Consider the following 17,411-nt stretch of genomic DNA (forward strand, 5'->3'; position numbering starts at 1 on the left):
GGGAAGACAGCCAAGGAGTAGGGAGGAAAGTTTCGCAAACAGACGATCACATGGTTAACTATTATATAATGTCTAAAACCGTAAGGTCCCTCCGCCCCTCGCACTTCTCAGCTCATGGTTTAAAATTAAGTGACACCTGTGCCAGACCACCAGCTGTGGCTATGCAAAATGCCTCAAACTGCCTGTCTGAGGTACTATAAAGTTTATTCTGGATTCTTTGGGGTTTAGGTCCCCAGCCCTGGCCCAGGAGAAAGCAAGCAAAATGTGGCACTTGCTGCCACTCACGCATGAGGGCAACTCTCAAGCGCTTGGAGAGGAGCCCAGGCACGAGCACCCGGGGTACCTGCAGCTCCTTGTAGAGGCGGTCCAGCTCGGCCACAGCAGACTGGTTGTCGTCGTGGCCCTCGATCCTGCCATTCTTGAGCATCTCCAGCTGCCTTGTAAGCTCCTCTACCTTTGACACGGCCAGGACGAGCTCCCTCTGTTTCTGCTGGAACAAACTATTCATCTGCTCAATTTCCTCCACTAGAACAAGAGTGAGAACAGCAACAACAGTTCAAAAGAAAAATAAGAAGGGACTACTGCCCAGGCAACCAGGCCTTGCAATAAACTTTGCAATAAAAGGTAGGCGGATGTTTCAGAATGTCCTAGAACAACCTATTTCTTTCAGAAGCAAATGAAATCAACAGATTATCTCTGAATATCTGGGCTTCTGTCTTAATGCATCCTCACAGAATCTGTGTTATGAATATACTACACATTAAATCCAAATTTTAGAAACAAATTTCTTTACAACTTTTAGTCTCAATTTCTAAAATTATTTAAAAATATTTAACATGTAATACTCGTACACTTTGATGCAGTACAATGTAGTATCTTAACACAGAGACAGAGAATAAACCAACGAAACCAGGCAGCTAGGCTTTCCATTTCCTCGTCCTCTGTGGTCAGATGCTAGCGGCTCCTCTCTTCTAGCTCTCAGAACAATGTATACTCCAGTACTGTGAACTAGTCATCCTGCCGTGCTACGGAAAACTAGAACCAACTGCATTTTGGTACCCATTATCCAGCCTCCCTCCATACCCCTGATCTCAATTTTATAATGGTAGATGCAGCTACTAAATCACTAACCTTCTGTTTGAAATAGTATGATAATACATGGAGCTATTACACTAATACAAACCCTACCTTTAAATTCTTTAAAAATATTTAAAGGAAGAATGATCTGCTACTACATTTTCCAAAGGCAATTTAACAACTGTGTCTAACACATTCAACAGCTGAATTCTCCTGCGTGGAACCAGTACCATCAAAACTGCAGTGGAATATACTTCTTCAAGAATCCCCTTCTGAAGTCATCTACAGAGTCTCCCCTTACTCTTCGTCTTGCACCAATCTGGCTTCTTGCGCAGTTACAGTGTAACCTGTAGCCCTGAGTACGAAGCCACTTACCAAGCTTCCCATTGCTCAGCCTCTTCTGTTCCACATGGCCTTTCAGCGCTCTCACTGTCTTCAGCTTGGCCTCCTGGCTTTCAGCTATTTCTTTCAGCCTCTTAAGCTTCTCCTGCTCAGCTGCTTGTTGCTGCTGACGCTGATCTTGTTGTTTTAAAAACTTTAAGCGCTGTTCCTGAAAAATCATAACTAAAAACTTGTAACCAAAGCTGAGTCATAAGTCACATATTTTATAATCAAAAGTAAGCTCCCAAAATGAATATGCCTAAACATATAAATAAGTGGAAATGATTTCAAAATAAGGAACCTGAACTGGAAACTGATTCTGCAACAGTCATCCTTGTTATGTGAACAGATGTCCTTGCCACTCACTGCCATGCTGCCTCAGTGTCACCTGGGAGTTTGTGAGACATGCAGGCTCTCAGTCCCCACCTCCCACCTGCACATCACGAGACCCTTTTCAACAAGATCCCTAGGTGCCTAGCTGACTCACAAGCACATTAAAGCTTGAAAAGCAAGGACATCCCTGATTGTGAGAAAACTGGTGTCTGGGGTTACAAACAGAAATGGATGCATGGGAACCTGGATGGCCACAGCACGTTTAAAACTGCCTTAAAACATCCATGGCCATTAACACCAAAGCCTTGTTGCGTAACTTGTCATGTCAAAATCATCACTATCTCCCCCACCTTCAGTGAAATGACAAGTACTAAAAGGCTGGTCAGTTAAGGATACTGAGCGATTAGGCCAGGGGTGGCGAACAAGCCTGCAGCCAAATCCAGGTGCTGTCTGCTTTTGCAAGGACATCTTATTGGAACACAGCCACACCCATTCATTTACCTACTGTCTATTGCTGCTTACAACAGCAGAGTTGAATAGCTGCAACAGAGGCAGCATGGCCTGCAAAGCCTCAAATTTACTCTGTAGCTGTTTAAGCAGAGAAGTTTGATGGCATCTGGTCTAGATCAAAAGCCTATGGCCAGGGCCGACACTGTGGCTCACTTGGGTAATCTCCGCCTGCCACGCCGGCATCCCATATGGGCACCAGGTTCTAGTCCCGGCTGCTCCTCTTCCAGTCCAGCTCTCTGCTGTGGTCCGGGAGGGCAGTGGAGGATGGCCCAAGTGCTTGGGCCCTGCACCCGCATGGGAGACCAGAAGGAAGCACCTGGCTCCTGGCTTCGGATCGGCGCAGTGCCAGCCATAGCAGCCATTTGGGGAGTGAACCAACGGAAGGAAGACCTTTCTCTCTGTCTATAACTCTACCTGTCAAATTAAAAAAAAAAAAAAAAAGAAAAAGCCTTTAGGAGAAGCAGCAGTGAGACTTGTTTTGATGGTAAAAAGAGGTTTCTTGGGTTTTCTTTGTTCAAGGTCAGGACAAAGATTAGTTTGTGAGTAAAAATGTCCCCAAATAAAGACTAGTACCCTGCAGCTAGTGCCAAACAACAGAAAGGGACAGTGTGAGCATTAATAAACTTGAAAATTCCTCTTCTGGTAGCCCAGAGTAGATCCCAGCAGCAAAGCTGAAGGGCTCTTTATGACTTTCCTGCTTTGCTCAGACCCAACACAGGAGTGTTAACTTTGATCAAAAAATCCGGGGGCAAGGGGCTGGGGGTAGGCTCTTAGCCTAGTGGTTAGGACGTAGGTTGGGACACCTGCATTCCATATCGAAGACCCTAGGTTTAAGTCTCAGCTCTACTCCCAATTCCAGCTTCCTGTTAGCATGCACCCTGGGAGGCAGTAGGTGATAGTTCAAGTAGTTGGGTCCCTGTCACCCACAAGAGAGACCCAGATTGAATGTCTGGTTTTGATCAACAGCTTGGGGGTGGTGGGGGCATTTGGGGAGTGACCCAGCAGATAAGGGAGATAATCTCTCTCTCTCTCTCTCTCCCTCCACCCCAATCCTTTTTTTTTTTTTTTTTTTTTTGGACAGGCAGAGTTAGTGAGAAAGAGAGAGACAGAGAGACAGGTCATCCTTCCGTTGGTTCACCCCCAAAATGGCTGCTATGGCCGGCGCGCTGCTCCAAAGCCAGGAGTCAGGCGCTTCCTCCTGGTCTTCCATGCAAATACAGGGCCCAAGGACTTGGGCCATCCTCCACTGCCTTCCTGGGCCACAGCAGAGAGCTGGACTGGAAGAGGAGCAACCGGGACAGAATCCAGTGCCCCAACTGGGACTAGAACCCGGGGTGCCGGTGCCACAGGTGGAGGATTAGTCTAGTGAGCGGAAGCGCAGGACCCAATCCCTTTATCCCTTTAATATGCAAATTTGTACAAATCAGTTTCAAGGTTTAGGAAGACCTTGAACAACTAGGATAATAAATGCTGCAATAAGGAGAAGAAAGCACCAACAGAGCAGTTAACTTTGAGGTTGCAAATATGAACTCATACTTGTGAGGGAGCTGGCTTAATAATGAGGGTGGACTGTAAACGCCTACATTAACAGCAGCCTGTCAATGGGGCTGATAGACAAGACACTACCTTAGTAGCCAGCATTTGTTGCTGGGCTTCAATCTGCTGCTGCTGGCGAGATGCCATTTCCTGAAGTTCTGCAAGTGTCAAATCCATCCTAGGACTATTAACCTACAAATGGAAACACAAACACACACAACCTAACTCACCATAAAATAATCACAGAGAGGCCTCTCTCAGTACCAACCATGACAAAATTACTTGGCCACTTTTCTTTCATAATGGTAAAAAGACCATTAATTTTTAAATTAATATTAATTTACCTAAGATAAAACGCATAATAATATATACTGAACAATAACAATATTTCATTTGAAGATGCAAAATTAAACAGTTCAACAGTCAAAGACATAAACAGAACAAGTTAATTTCTATTAGAATAGTAGTATTTGGGGCCTGCGCTGTGGTGCAGTGGGTTAACGCCCTGGCCTGAAGCGCTGGCATCCCATATGGGCACTGGTTCAAAACCCGGCTGCACCACTTCCCATCCAGCTCTCTGCTATCGCCTGGGAAAGCAGCAGAAGATGGCCCAAGTCCTTGGGCTCCTGTACCCGCATGGGAGACCGAGAAGAAGCTCCTGGCTCTTGGCTTCGGATCGGTACAGTCCCGGCCATTGTGGCCGACTGGGGAGTGAAACATCGGATGGAAGACTCTCTCTCTCCCTCTCTCTCTCTCTCTCTCTCTCTCTCTCTGGCTCTCCTCTCTCTGTGTAACTCTGACAAATAAATAAATCTTTAAAAAAAAGAAGAAGAAGAAGAAGAAGAGTAGTGTTTAATTAGATTAAACAATACTGGGGCATCAGCAGCAAACTCAGAATACAGTCATCAGAACTTCACTTAAAAACATACTAACACTAAAACATCAAGATACACTGGGTCATCGGGAACAAAATAACAATGTCCACTCTCACATCTATCCCATATTATTCCAGAGGTTCTAGTCAGTGCAATTAAATAAGAAACAAAGTGGCATCCCAATTGGTAAGAAACAAGTTAAACTGCCCTTCCTCAAAGACAGCATAATCATCTACAAAGAAAATCCTGTAAGTTATTTAGGATAAAAGGTCTGTAGGCCAAAAAAAAAAAATCTATATCTATGTATTAGCAACAATCAGAAGTTGAAATTCTAAAATACTGCTTACAATAACATCAAAAATATGAATTACTTTAGGATAACAGATGTGCAAGACTTGGATACCGAAATTTCAAAACACTGCTTAGAGAAAGAAGACCTAAATAAATAGGCAGATATACCATGTTCATGAATTCAAAAGCTCCATATCAATACTGCAATGAATCTTCCCAAACTTATCTGTAGAGTCAACAGAATCCCAAAATCCCAGCAAACTTTTTTTTAAAGATTTATTTATTTATTTGAAAGGCACAGTTTACAGAGACAGAAAGACAGAGAGAAAGAGAGTGAGCCTCCACCTGCTGGTCCACTCCCCAAATGGCCAAAGAGCTGGAGCTGTTCCAGGCCAAAGCCAGGAGCCAGGAGCTTCTTCCGGATCTCCCACGTGGGTAGCAGGGGCCCAATCACTTGGGCCCCTCTCTGCTTTGCCATCCTCTGCTGCTTTCCCTGGCACACCATCAAGGGAGATGGATCTGAAGTGGTGCAGATGGGACTTGAACTAGTACCTATGTGGGATGCCAGTGCTGCAGACAGTGGCTTTACCCAGTACACCAAAATGCCGGCCCTCCCAGCAAACATTTTTGCAAAAACTGATCGCCTGATGCTTAATTTCATACGGATGTGCAGAGCATCTAGAAGAGCCAAAAACAACTTTAAAAAGACTAGTTGGAGAACTTACACTATCTGACTTCAAGACATATGAAGTTCCAGTAACCAATACAGTGTGGAACTGACCTCAAGACAAGTAAGTAGATCAATGAAACATAGAGAGCACAAAATAAACCCACACATTTGAGGGGCAACTGTTGTTTGGACAAAAGTACAAGACCAACTGAGTAGAGAAAGAATAGTCTTTTTTGGGGGCCGGTGCCATGGCTCACTTGGTTAATTCTCCGCCTGCGGCGCCAGCATCCCATATGGGTGCCAGGTTCTAGTCCTGGTTGCTCCTCTTCCAGTCCAGCTCTCTGCTGTGGCCTGGGAGGGCAGTGGTTGGGCCCCTGCACCCACATGGGAGACCAGGCTTCGGATTGGCGCAGCGCCGGCTGTAGTGGCCATTTGGGGAGTGAACCAACGGAAGGAAGACCTTTCTCTCTGTCTCTCTCTCTCTCACTGTCTATAACTCTATTTGTCAAATAAAAAAAAAAAAAAAAGAATAGTCTTTTCAACAAACACTGCTTGTACAATTGGATATCCATATGCAAAACAAAATGAACAGTGACTCTCACACACATAAATGTTAACTCAAACGGATCATAGATTTAAACGTGAACCCTAAAAAGAGAACAAAGGAAAAGGATCTGTGATCTTGCATTAGACAAAAAGTTTTTACATAAAACACCAAAAGTATGCTTTGTTAAAGAACAAACTGATCAATTATACTTGATCAACATTGAGAACTTGTTCTTCAAAAAGACAGTGTTAGAAAAAAAGGACAGGGCTAGTGTCTGGCTCAGTGGTTAAGATGCCAGTGTCCCACATCACAGTGCTACAGCTCCTGTAGGAGACCTGGATTGAATTCCCAGGTCCTGGCTCCAGCTTTAGCTAGAGACATTTGGCAACTTAACCAGCAAATGAGCTCAGCTGCTCGCTCACTGTCTTGCTCTTGCTCTCTCTCTCGCTCTCTCTCTCTCTCCCCCTCCCTCTCAAACAATAAATAAATAATTTTTTTTATAAAGCACAAGTCACATGCTGGGAAAGAAAACAAATGGGCAAAAGATTTAAACACATTATGCAGTGTATACATATAGTGCAGTTTTTATGTTAAAATTATTTAAAATTATTTTTTAAAAAAATTTGAACACTTTGCCAAAGAAGACACACAGAGGACAAATAAGCACATGAAAACATGTCCAGTACCATCAGCCACTAAATCAATACAGACACAGGGCATGATCAATACACAGGTGTTAGAATGGCTAAAATTAAGAAGACTGACCATAACAATCACAGGCAAAGAAGTAAAAAAAAAAACTGGAAGTCTCGAGTGGAAGTGAAAAATGACACAACTGCTTTGAGACAGTTGGGTAGCTTCTTAAAAAGTTAAGATACAAGTTAGTATACACCTACCATAAAACCCAGGTATCCCACTCCTAAGTATTTACTTACAAGAAATAAAAGCATATGTCCATAGTAATTTGATATAGAATAGCCAAAAACTGGAAACAACTCTGACTGCATCCATCAACAGGTGAATGGATAAACTCTGCTATACCCAGACAGTGAAATACCTCAGCAATAAAATCCTACCTTAAGTCAAAACTTAGAAAATTTAAACAGACCCAACTTACTGTACATCAATTCTACTTCCATAAACCTATTTTTAATTAAATGCCAGTATGTCAAGATGCATTCAAAAACCCTACTAATGGCTAAGAACATTTTGGTCATCTTTCTGTTGTTTGTTTATTAACAAAGATACCTTAGATCATAGAATAAAAACAGGAAAAATCTGAGTAGAAGCAAATGATATTTTGGATAATCCAAGCAGGCAAAAATTCACTATAGACTGAAGAAGGATAATTTAGCCAGTCCCTAATGGCATTAAAAATTCTGAGCTCTGTAGAGAAATGTCTTCAAGGTATACTAAGACAACCGCTCAAATTCATACATAATAGCAAAAGCATTAACATGAGGAGTCCTCAAAATGTTCATGGAATATGGGTATGATGAAAAATAACCGTGCATGGATTTCAAGACTTTCTGCACCAAAATAAGTATCTTTTAATTCCATTTTTCCATGAATTTCTTGAAGTACCTGACAGAGATAATTTTCCATTTTTAAAAAAGTGATTATAGTAACAAATAAAATCAAAAAACAAATACTTCCTTGAACTTGCTCAACATTTCTTTTGTTATGCATCTGTATTACAGGGAGCATCTAATTTTTTTAAAAGAGCCAGGAAAGATCACTAAAAAAGTTTATATGATATAAATTTAAATATCATTTTTTTGAAGTTTACTTTTATTTATTTGAAAGGCAGAGTTAGAGAGAGGGGATGAGACAGAGAGAAAGATCTTCCATTTGCTGGTTCACTCCTCAAATGGCAGCCAACGGTCGGAGCTGGGCCAGGCCAAAGTCAGGAGCCTGGAATTCCAACTGGGTCTCCCATGTGGGCTGCAGGAACCCCATCATCGAGCTCTATTCCACTGCTTTCTCAGGTGCATTAGAAGGGAGCTGGATCAGAACTGGAGCAGCCAGGACTCAAACCAGCACTCACAGGGGATGCTGATGTCACAGGCGGTGGCTTAACTCTCCACGGCACAATTCCAGACTTTAAATATTCTTTTAAAAAGAGTCATCCTTGGGGTCAGCACTATGGTGTAGTAGGTTAAGCCTCTACCTGTGGCACTGGCATCCTGTCCTGGCTACTCCACTTCTGATCCAGCTCCCTGTCAATTGCCTAAGAAAGCAGTGGAAGATGGCTCAAGTGCTTGGGCCCTTGCACACACATGGGAAACCTGGAAGAAGCTCCTGGCTTTGGATCAGCCAACTCTGGCCATTGTGGCCATTTGGAGAGTGAATCAACAGATAGAAGACCTTTCTCTGTGTCTCTCCCTCTCTCCAGCTGTAACTCTGCCTCTCAAATAAATCAATAAGTCTTAAAAAAAAAAAAAAAAAGTCATCCTTAACCCACAGAACAGCAAATAACAATGAATTAGACTTGAAGGATAAGAAAACAGTACCACTGTGACCCATATGATATGTACCAAAAAAAAACTACTTACACCATTCTCCTTTCTGCGATGTTCACCAGGAACTTTTACGCCATTTCTTTTTAAACCTGGATCCTGAAACCTTGGTCCACTCACTAAGGACAAAATTCAAAAACTATGCATTAATAACAGTGTTAACAGTTACTGTACGCACCAGTTCATTTCTGAGTTTTGTTACTGCTATTGGATACATAAGTTGAACATATAAAAGTATTTTCCAATATCAATGGAGTTAAGATCTCATAATTCATCCTGTCTTATAAAATCAATTATATGGAGCAGTGAAGAATTAGCACTATGAAATATCACATGTCACCTCTATCACTAGTGAAATCGCCTGATTCACACATTAAAGGAGGAAAAATTCACGAAGCTAGTGAATTTCTGCTTGTGGGTTAATTTACACTATTTGCCTACAGTTGCTCCTCCTAGGTCTCTCTCTAGCTCCTCAGCAGTGAAATCCAGAGGGCAGTTGATTGAAGATTAAATCAATCTACCTTGTATCCATAAGCCAATGAAGACAGAACATGTGGTATGACAGTTACTTGGTTTATTGAAAACACTTTGCATAAGCATACTATGAAGAGCTTTCCCATTTATTTAATTTAAAAAATTCCAATATTCTCGGTTTGGGAAACTACCAACAAACACTACAAAGTCTGCTTTTTTCGCTAAAAAAAATTTATCATTATCACTTAATACATCATTGTAAAAACCATTAAACAGATTATAAGAAATAATATCAACAAAGAGAATTTTTCAAATATATTAAGTTTATACCTGCACTTCCCAGAAATTAGGAAAATGATTAAACTACCTGCCAAGAAAATTTAGATTTGAAAAATAAACTTTAAATGTCTTTTGAATCAAATGTTCATTACACCTGCCAGAAAGCTCAGGCAAATTCCCATGCCAATAAATGAGTGTGTATCCTCAAAGCAGTATCACACTTGCACCCAACTCTGACTTGCTAGCTTATTTTCAAAAGATTGCTCAATCCTCCAACAAGATAGCTCAGGTGAACTCTGTCATAATATTTCTACAAGAAAAAATAGTTCTATAATTTAAGAATAATTGCTTTCTTAGATGCCTTGTCAAAGAAAGAGCACTTAATAGCTAGCTTCTCCTCTGTATAATCAGTTTCATAATTACAGTAAAAAAAAAAAAAGCTTTAAAAATAATTTCCTACACATTCTGGGTCAGAGTCCTGGTTAAACTGAAGAACCTGGTAACCATGTCCTGACCTTAATCTAGAAGTCTGGGCTAAAAAGAGTAAACAAACACCCCGCTAGAGGGACTGAACAGCATCCTGTTTTACCCCGGTTTCAACACTGCGGGGCATGGGTGGTGCACGCCACTGTAAAAACAGCTCCCAATCTCCAGATTCTATTTCTCACATTTCAAACACACTGAAACCACACATTGCACTGCTGAGGCGAGTTAATAATTCACCCAGCACCACACAGGAAGATGCCTGAACTGGTAAATGAACAGGTAAAATTCAACTCATTAAATAGAAAAGGATGCACCATGTATGCAGTAATGTAACTGAATAATAAAGTAAAAATATGATGCAAATGCCAATTTGCTTAAGGAAAAAATAATACATGCTCACTTGAAAAAAAATTACAGACACCAGTGGTACTGAAAGCCAGCCTGGCTGAGGTGAGGCCAGTTCCACTCCTGGCTCTGTCACTACAAGTCACTTAACCCCCAAGGATCAGCACTTCTCATCTAGAGAGTAGAAGAGGCCAGACCAAACTTAATTACTAATGGTCAGGTACCATGCACACACTTGTGCTAAAGCAGTAGTACTCAAAATGAGATTTCATGTTTGATAATTAACACCCATTACCTACATTTTTACTCCCAACTTTCTGTTTTAAAGAGTCCAACATTTGGGGCCAGCCTATGGTGCAGCAGGTTAAGCCGCTGCTTGTGGTGCCAGCATCCCATATGGGTTCTGGCTCAAGTCCCAGCTGCTCCACTTCCAATCCAGTTCCCTGCTGATGCACCTGGAAAGGCTGCAGAGGATGGCCCAAGTGCCTGAGCCCCTGCTACCCACATGGGAGACCTGGAAGAAGCTCCTGGCTCAAGGCTTCAGCCTGGCCCAGGCCCGGTTATTCTGGCCACTTAGGTGTGGGGAGCAGCCCGGACTGGACTGAGTTACTGGAATTAAGACTTATTCTATGCATCTGCTCTCCCACAATATGGCGCTGGGAGAGAAGTAAACAGCTTCCGCACAGCTGCCTCCAGTTCAGCTAATAAACTGTAGGACTTGCTCCTGATTGGAGGAGAGCAGCGTACTCGGCGTGTGGGCAGCCGAGTTGGGATTGGCGGAGGAGGACTATAAAGGAGGAGAGAGACGGCATGCACCAGGAACATCTAAGGGGAACATCTGAAGGAACACCTGTGCAGCCCCCGAGAGCCGGCCGGCGGTGTGCTACTCCCCTGCGGAAGTGGGGAATGTGGCCAGGGGGAACTGCCCTTCCACGGAGGTGGAAGGGATAGTAGCCAACCCAGGAGGAACCAGCAGCAAACCCGGGGAGGGCCGAGCAGACGAAAGAACAGCGCAGGGTCCTGTGTCGTTCCTCCACGAAGAGGGGGAGCGACATAATGGTGCCGTGACTCGGATATGAAGCCTAGGCAGGGTTTAGTGTCGTTCCTCCACGAAGAGGGGGAGCGACACTTAGGGAGTGAACCAGAGGATGGAAGTGATACCTCTCTCTCTCTCTGCTTTTCAAATAAATAAATCTTTAATTTTTTTTTTTTATAAATGCACAGTAACCCTGCTTTAACCAATGACTTCCTACCAAAAACAGAGCTCCCAGACGTCAGATCTGAGGCCGCTCATTCTGCCGTGCCCTGAGATCTCAGGGTAATGGGCAGGCAGCTGTGTCCCCAGTGTCTGCGCTACTTCCACCCTCCTTCTTGCATGTCGCCTTCTACTCACTCTGTCATCTGTAAACCAGTCACAGCCCTTGCTGGACACATAACCACCAGACTCCATTGTTTTCTGCCCCAAGTCCTGCCTTTGCTCTGGATGGCCTCACCACACAAGGGCTAGCCTCTCACTTCCACTCTAATTCAGGCTCACGTCAGAGATGACATCACCCACAAGTGTGCTACCTCTGAAATTTTAAATTCCAACATGCTACTTTTTGATCACAACTTTTTTTTTTAAGATTTTATTTATTTATTTGAGAGGCTGAGTAGCAGACAGCAAAAGGAAAAGACAGAGAGGTCTTCCATCTGCTGGTCCACTCCCCAAATGGCTGCAATGGCCAGAGCTGAGTCAATCCAAAGCCAGGAGCCAGGAGCTTCCTCTGGGTCTCCCACGCAGGTGCAGGGGCCCAAGTGCTTGCTTGGGCCATCTGCTGCTGCTGTCCCAGGCCACAGCAGAGAGCTGGCTCGAAAGAGGAGCAGCAGGACTAGAACCTGCACCTTTATGAGATGCCGGTGCCGCAGGCGGAGGATTATCAACTGCACCACAGCGCTGGCCCCCACAACTTCCTTTCAATCCACCCATCTCACGCGCTGCCTCTCATACAACTGTTCATTAACCCAGATGAAACCTGCTGTCTCTGAACAGTCTCCTCCCCAACAGGCCCTCTTGTTTTCACTTCTTCCCCATGCAGCTAAGATGTCACCTTGCCAATCCCTTCTTCCCCCCGTCCCAATGACCTGCCACTGAATTTGTCTGGAAAACCCCAACCCTGGGTCAGCCCCGCTGTCTCCTCTTACAACCCACCTGGGCGGCAGAGCACTGCTAGAAAACAGAAAACTGCTAGAAAACACCGGGCCGCACTTAGCCCCAACCAGCCTCAGCGCTACTGACAGTCAGTGCCCTGGTGAACACGTGCCCCGTTCCAAACAGCAGCTCGAGCTGCCCACCCACCTCTGTCACCATCATTTTCAGACTATTTTGCCTCTTACCTCAGAGAAATCAACTGTTTTCAGATGAGAAATCCCTCAACTTGCCGCCACAAAATGGCCATATTTAACCACACCCGCCACCACTTTCTGTCTGTGGTAATGGAGGAGGGAGTCCCCATCTGGTGGAAGAGGAGTCTCTCCATGAGGGCTGAGACAGCAACCCACCCACGGCGCCCCCACCCCTGGCAGTTCCAACCTGCTGCCCCACCGACTCCTGCCCTCCTGCATGTAAAAGCTGTAGTCTAACCCCTCCCCTCTGCAGTTAAAACCAGACCTGCTCTCACCCTCACTGAGAGCCAGGTCTCAGAGGAGGGCTCTGTCCCCACTGCTTCAGCTTCCTCCCCTCACTCACCTCTCAAAGCACCTGGGCTCCTCATCAAATGCCAGCTCATGCCCAGCCACTCCAGGAAACAGAAAAAGGCCGAGATATGGGTATGTTTCGTAGGACACTACCTACCAATGTCTCTGCTGGGGGCTCGTTCGTGACGAAGGAAGAAACGGACTTCATTCCTCTGACTTCCAAATCGTTGAAGAACATCAAACATTCGCTCGTTATCAGCAACTGGGCGTTCTAAAAGAAATGGGTGGGAATTCTTCAGCAGGTAAAGGAAAGACACATTATCTACGTTTTCTATGGGTACAGGAAGGACAAACACGGCACCTGCCTGTGGATACACGTTATCTACAGGTGAAAGAACTACAAACACAGCCTTCAAGCAAAATATGCATTATGGATGTAGGAAATAGCATCTTTGATTTTTTTTTCCCATTAAAAGAACTCAGAAAATGAGGTCTCACAGACCTCTGACACACATAATCATTGACAAACCAAAGGAGTCCTAGAAAGAGTAACGATCCAGGCCAGCCGGCAGGAGCAAGTCTTACTCAGTGGGCCCCACCAGCCACACGCAGAGGGGACATTTACCATCTGTGGGTTCCATCAGTGTCTGTAACCTAAAAAACAACTATCTACGTAGCCTATTCTTACTATCTTTAAAAAATATGGTTTTTAATGTGGGCTGTAGTGAAGCTATTCCTAAGTTATCTTGCACACAATGTTTAGAAATCAGACTTGGCCATTTCCAAGCACAAGGCTATTTATTACTGCGAACTTAGGTCTCTCTGGCCCTCTTCCAGCACCTGAGCCAGTTGTCAGAACTCTGCTGGACACAGAAAGAAGAGCACAGCCCAACACCTGGTAAGCTGCAGCTGCTTCAGGAAAAACAATGTATTTTAAGCTCTCCTCAACAAATTTTCCAGTCTCAGGAAAGAGATCTAGATGTAAATATCAAACATACTGTTTGAGAAGACAACTGGTTAAAATCAAAAAGGTAATATTGTCAATATAATTTTTAAATATGGGATTGTGAAATGGCCCTAGAAAACTTGACACATTTATCAGTAATCAAAGACACTATCTCAGCACCTTAAATAAACACTGTGGCAGAAAATAGAGCAGCCAAGCCTTCAGCAGTCAATTAACCCGAACTTAATCTGCCTGGCTACAACGGAGTAAAATTCTGCTTCCACACTGACGTGACACAGATAACTCCCCTTCTATAAACCAACTAAGATGCCCCCCACAAAAGGAAACACCCACAGCTGAGGAGAAACCTTCCAAAAGAAATGTTGAGGCCCTCCCCTTGCCCCCACAAAACACACACACAGTTGTATCCACAAGAAAGGAGGTGAACTAGCAGGTTCTGGGACTAGAGAAGGCAGAAGAGTGACCCGTATTCCCCATCGGACTGCCCCGGCAGGAAGTGGGCCTTCTTACAAGCTGCAGGCACAAAGGTCCCAAGACCCAGCATGGGCCTGCTCACCAAGGCGCTCCTGCTCTGTGGCTAGCGCCGGGTGGCATCCAGGCATCCTTTCCCCTCTGTCACTGCGCTGACTGACTGCAACACATTCAGAGGCTGAGACTGCTCTTCCTGTGCACTGTAAGATACCTGAATGCAGGTAACCTTTTCTGTATCCCCAAAACCAAGCACAGTCCCTAGTACCAAGTAAGCATCTAGGAAATACTCACTGAGTAGCAAGAAATGGAAACAAAAGAAGGGGAAAAGAAAAGACAAAGTAAGACATATAACATCTATAGAATGAATAACAGAACACATCTACGTCTTTGGCGTGAGGAGGAATTTTCCAATAGCACAGACAGAGGTCTGAGATCCAGAAGAGTTTGTTAAATGCCCACGAATCCAGAGAGACACAAATGCCTTCATGAGCAGAGGATGTAACAAAACAATCTGAAAGGCTGGGAACCCAACGACTAAGAAACAAATGGAAAAATGGCCAAAATGCAAGTTTAAACCAAAAGCTAGTTTAGAAAAGTTTAGAAAAAGTACCATATTACTACAATAATTGTTGATGAGGGATAGTTTTAGAAGTTACGGCAAAGACCAGGAGCTGATACAGCATTTGTGGAGAGAAATGTGAAAACACAAGGAGGAGTCTTCAAAAGGCTCATGAGAAAATGCCCATTATGAAAAAATAATGTAGCTTTCAGAATTTTTTTCACACCTACATATAAACTGATCTTTTGAATCAATTCTCCCACGAACCTTCTGAACTACCCTCATACATGCCATATTATTTATTTATTTATTTGGAAGTCAGAGTTACACAGAGAGAGAAGAAGAAGAGAGAGAGAGAGAGAGAGAGAGAGAGAGATGGGGGGGGGGATTAACCAAGTGAGCCACGGCGCTGGCTCCAATATTTATCAAGCTCCTACGAGGTCTCAGACACTACCCTTGGGCTGGAGACACAGGCTAAACAGCATCTCTCTCTCTCTCTCTCCTTAGGTACTCTAGTGTAAAGTGAGGTTATAGGCATTAAATAGTCAGTAAGGGGCGGTGCTGTGAAGTAACAGGTAAAGCCGCCACCTGCAGTGCCCGCATCCCACATGGGCGCCAGTTCAAGTCACGGCTGCTCCACTTCCCATCCAGCTCTCTGCTATGGCCTATGAAAACAGTAGAAGATGGCCCAAGCACCTGGGCCCCTGCACCCATGTGGAAGACCCAGAGGAAGCCCCTGGCTCCTGGCTTTGGATCGGCACAGCTCTGGGCCTTTGCGGTCATTTGGGGAGTAAACCAGCAGATAGAAGACCTCTCTCTCTGCCTCTCTTCTCTCTGTGTATAACTCTGCCTTTCAAATAAATAAATTTAATAAATCTTTTTTTAAAAAAGTCAATAAAAGACACACACAAGTCAGAGAGTAACATGGTCTGTAGATGATTAAATCAGGGTGATGTGGGCTGAAGCCAAGAACACCACCTAGGTCTCCCATGTAGGCAGCAGGAACCCAAGTACTTGGGCCACCATCAGCTGCCTTCCCAGGCCATTAGCAGGAAGAGGGTTGGAAGCAGAGAAGCCAGGACTCACACCAGGCACTCAGATACAGAATGTGAGCATCCCAAGCAGCAGCTTAACCAGCTGCACCACAACATCCACCACCTCGTGGCTATTTAAGCAGCTTGCTCAGAAAAAGCCTTTCCAAGAAGGTACCATTTTAGCTGAAATCCCAATGACCAGAAGGAACTGGCAATGACAAAACCTGGAGAGAAAGCGATTTAGGCAGTGGGCAATACAGACACTTAAAGCCTAGTACCAAGGGTTCTAAAGGGGAAGGGGGTAGAGCTTAGGAATATTTTTAAAAGCTGGAATGAGGGACAGGTACGGTGGCACAGTGGGTTAAACCACAACTTGGAACATCCACATCCCACATCCGAGTGCCTGGATCCAGGCCCATTTCTGCTTTTGAGCCAGTGCCTATCGATGAGGACCTTGAGAAACAGCAGGTGCTGGTCTAAGTACCTGCGTCCCCACCACCAATGCGGGAGACCCCATGGAGTTCCCAACTCCTGGGTCTTGCCTGGCCCAGCCCCTGTTGTTACAGGCATTTGGGAAGTGAACCAGTAAACAGAAGATCTGTTTCTTTCTGTCACCTCCCTTTCAAATAAGTAAAACTGAAAAGCCGCAGGAGGCAGCAAGGAGGAAAATGGTACCAGATGACAGCAAAGACAGTGAATCTATCAGGCTTTTATCCTGAGTGGAAGAAAGGCCACAAAAGAGTTTTAGGCCGGCACCGTGGCTCACAAGGCTAATCTTCCCCCTGCGGCGCCGGCACACCAGGTTCTAGTCCCGGTTGGGGCGCCGGATTCTGTCCCGGTTGCTCCTCTTCCAGTCCAGCTCTCTGCTGTGGCCCAGGAGTGCAGTGGAGGATGGCCCAGTCTTTGGGCCCTGCACCCCAATGGGAGACCAGGAGGAAGCACCTGGCTCCTGGCTTCGGATCGGCGCAGCACACCAGCCGCAATGTGCTGACCGTGGTGGCCACTTTGGGGGTGAACCAACAGAAAAAGGAAGACCTTTCTCTCTGTCTCTCTCTAACTCTACCTGTCAAAACAACAAAAAAAAAGTTTTAAACAGGATAAAGTGTCCAATTTTCTTTCTTTTTTTAAGATTTATTTATTGGAGCCCGTTCTGTGGCGTAGCTGGTAAAACCGCTGCCTGTAGTGCTGGCATCCGATATGGGCACCAGTTTGAGTCCCAGCTGCTCCACTTCGGATCCAGTTCTCTGTTAGGGCCTGGGAAAGCAGTAGAAGATGGCCCAAGTCCTTGGGCCCCTGCACCCATGTGGAAGACCCAGAAGAGGCTCCTGGCTCCTGGCTTTGGATTGGCAAAGCTCTGGCCATTGCGGCCAATTGGGGAGTG

At 44.8% G+C, this 17,411-nt stretch overlaps 1 protein-coding gene across 4 annotated transcripts in view; it reads right to left on the reverse strand.

The window, feature by feature from the left end:
* Positions 1-17,411, reverse strand: part of TP53BP2 (tumor protein p53 binding protein 2) — a 64,840-nt gene that overhangs the window by 20,914 nt on the left and 26,515 nt on the right. For 3 of the 4 annotated variants that reach the window (XR_016218877.1, XM_089311423.1, XM_089311425.1), the window contains 5 exons: positions 13,157-13,270; positions 8,776-8,858; positions 3,928-4,029; positions 1,453-1,627; positions 344-525 (listed from right to left, as the gene is read on the reverse strand). Coding sequence is in view for 3 of the 4 variants with exons in the window: in XM_089311423.1 (XP_089167549.1) it covers positions 344-525; positions 1,453-1,627; positions 3,928-4,029; positions 8,776-8,858; positions 13,157-13,270 (656 nt within the window). In the remaining variant the exon portion in view is untranslated. The remainder of the gene's footprint in view (positions 1-343; positions 526-1,452; positions 1,628-3,927; positions 4,030-8,775; positions 8,859-13,156; positions 13,271-17,411) is intronic. The other variant, XM_089311424.1, reaches the window with a different exon arrangement.

This window comes from Oryctolagus cuniculus, chromosome 13, assembly GCF_051225735.1.
Source record: "Oryctolagus cuniculus isolate XC-2025 breed Fujian yellow rabbit chromosome 13, ASM5122573v1, whole genome shotgun sequence".
NCBI lineage: Eukaryota > Metazoa > Chordata > Mammalia > Lagomorpha > Leporidae > Oryctolagus > Oryctolagus cuniculus.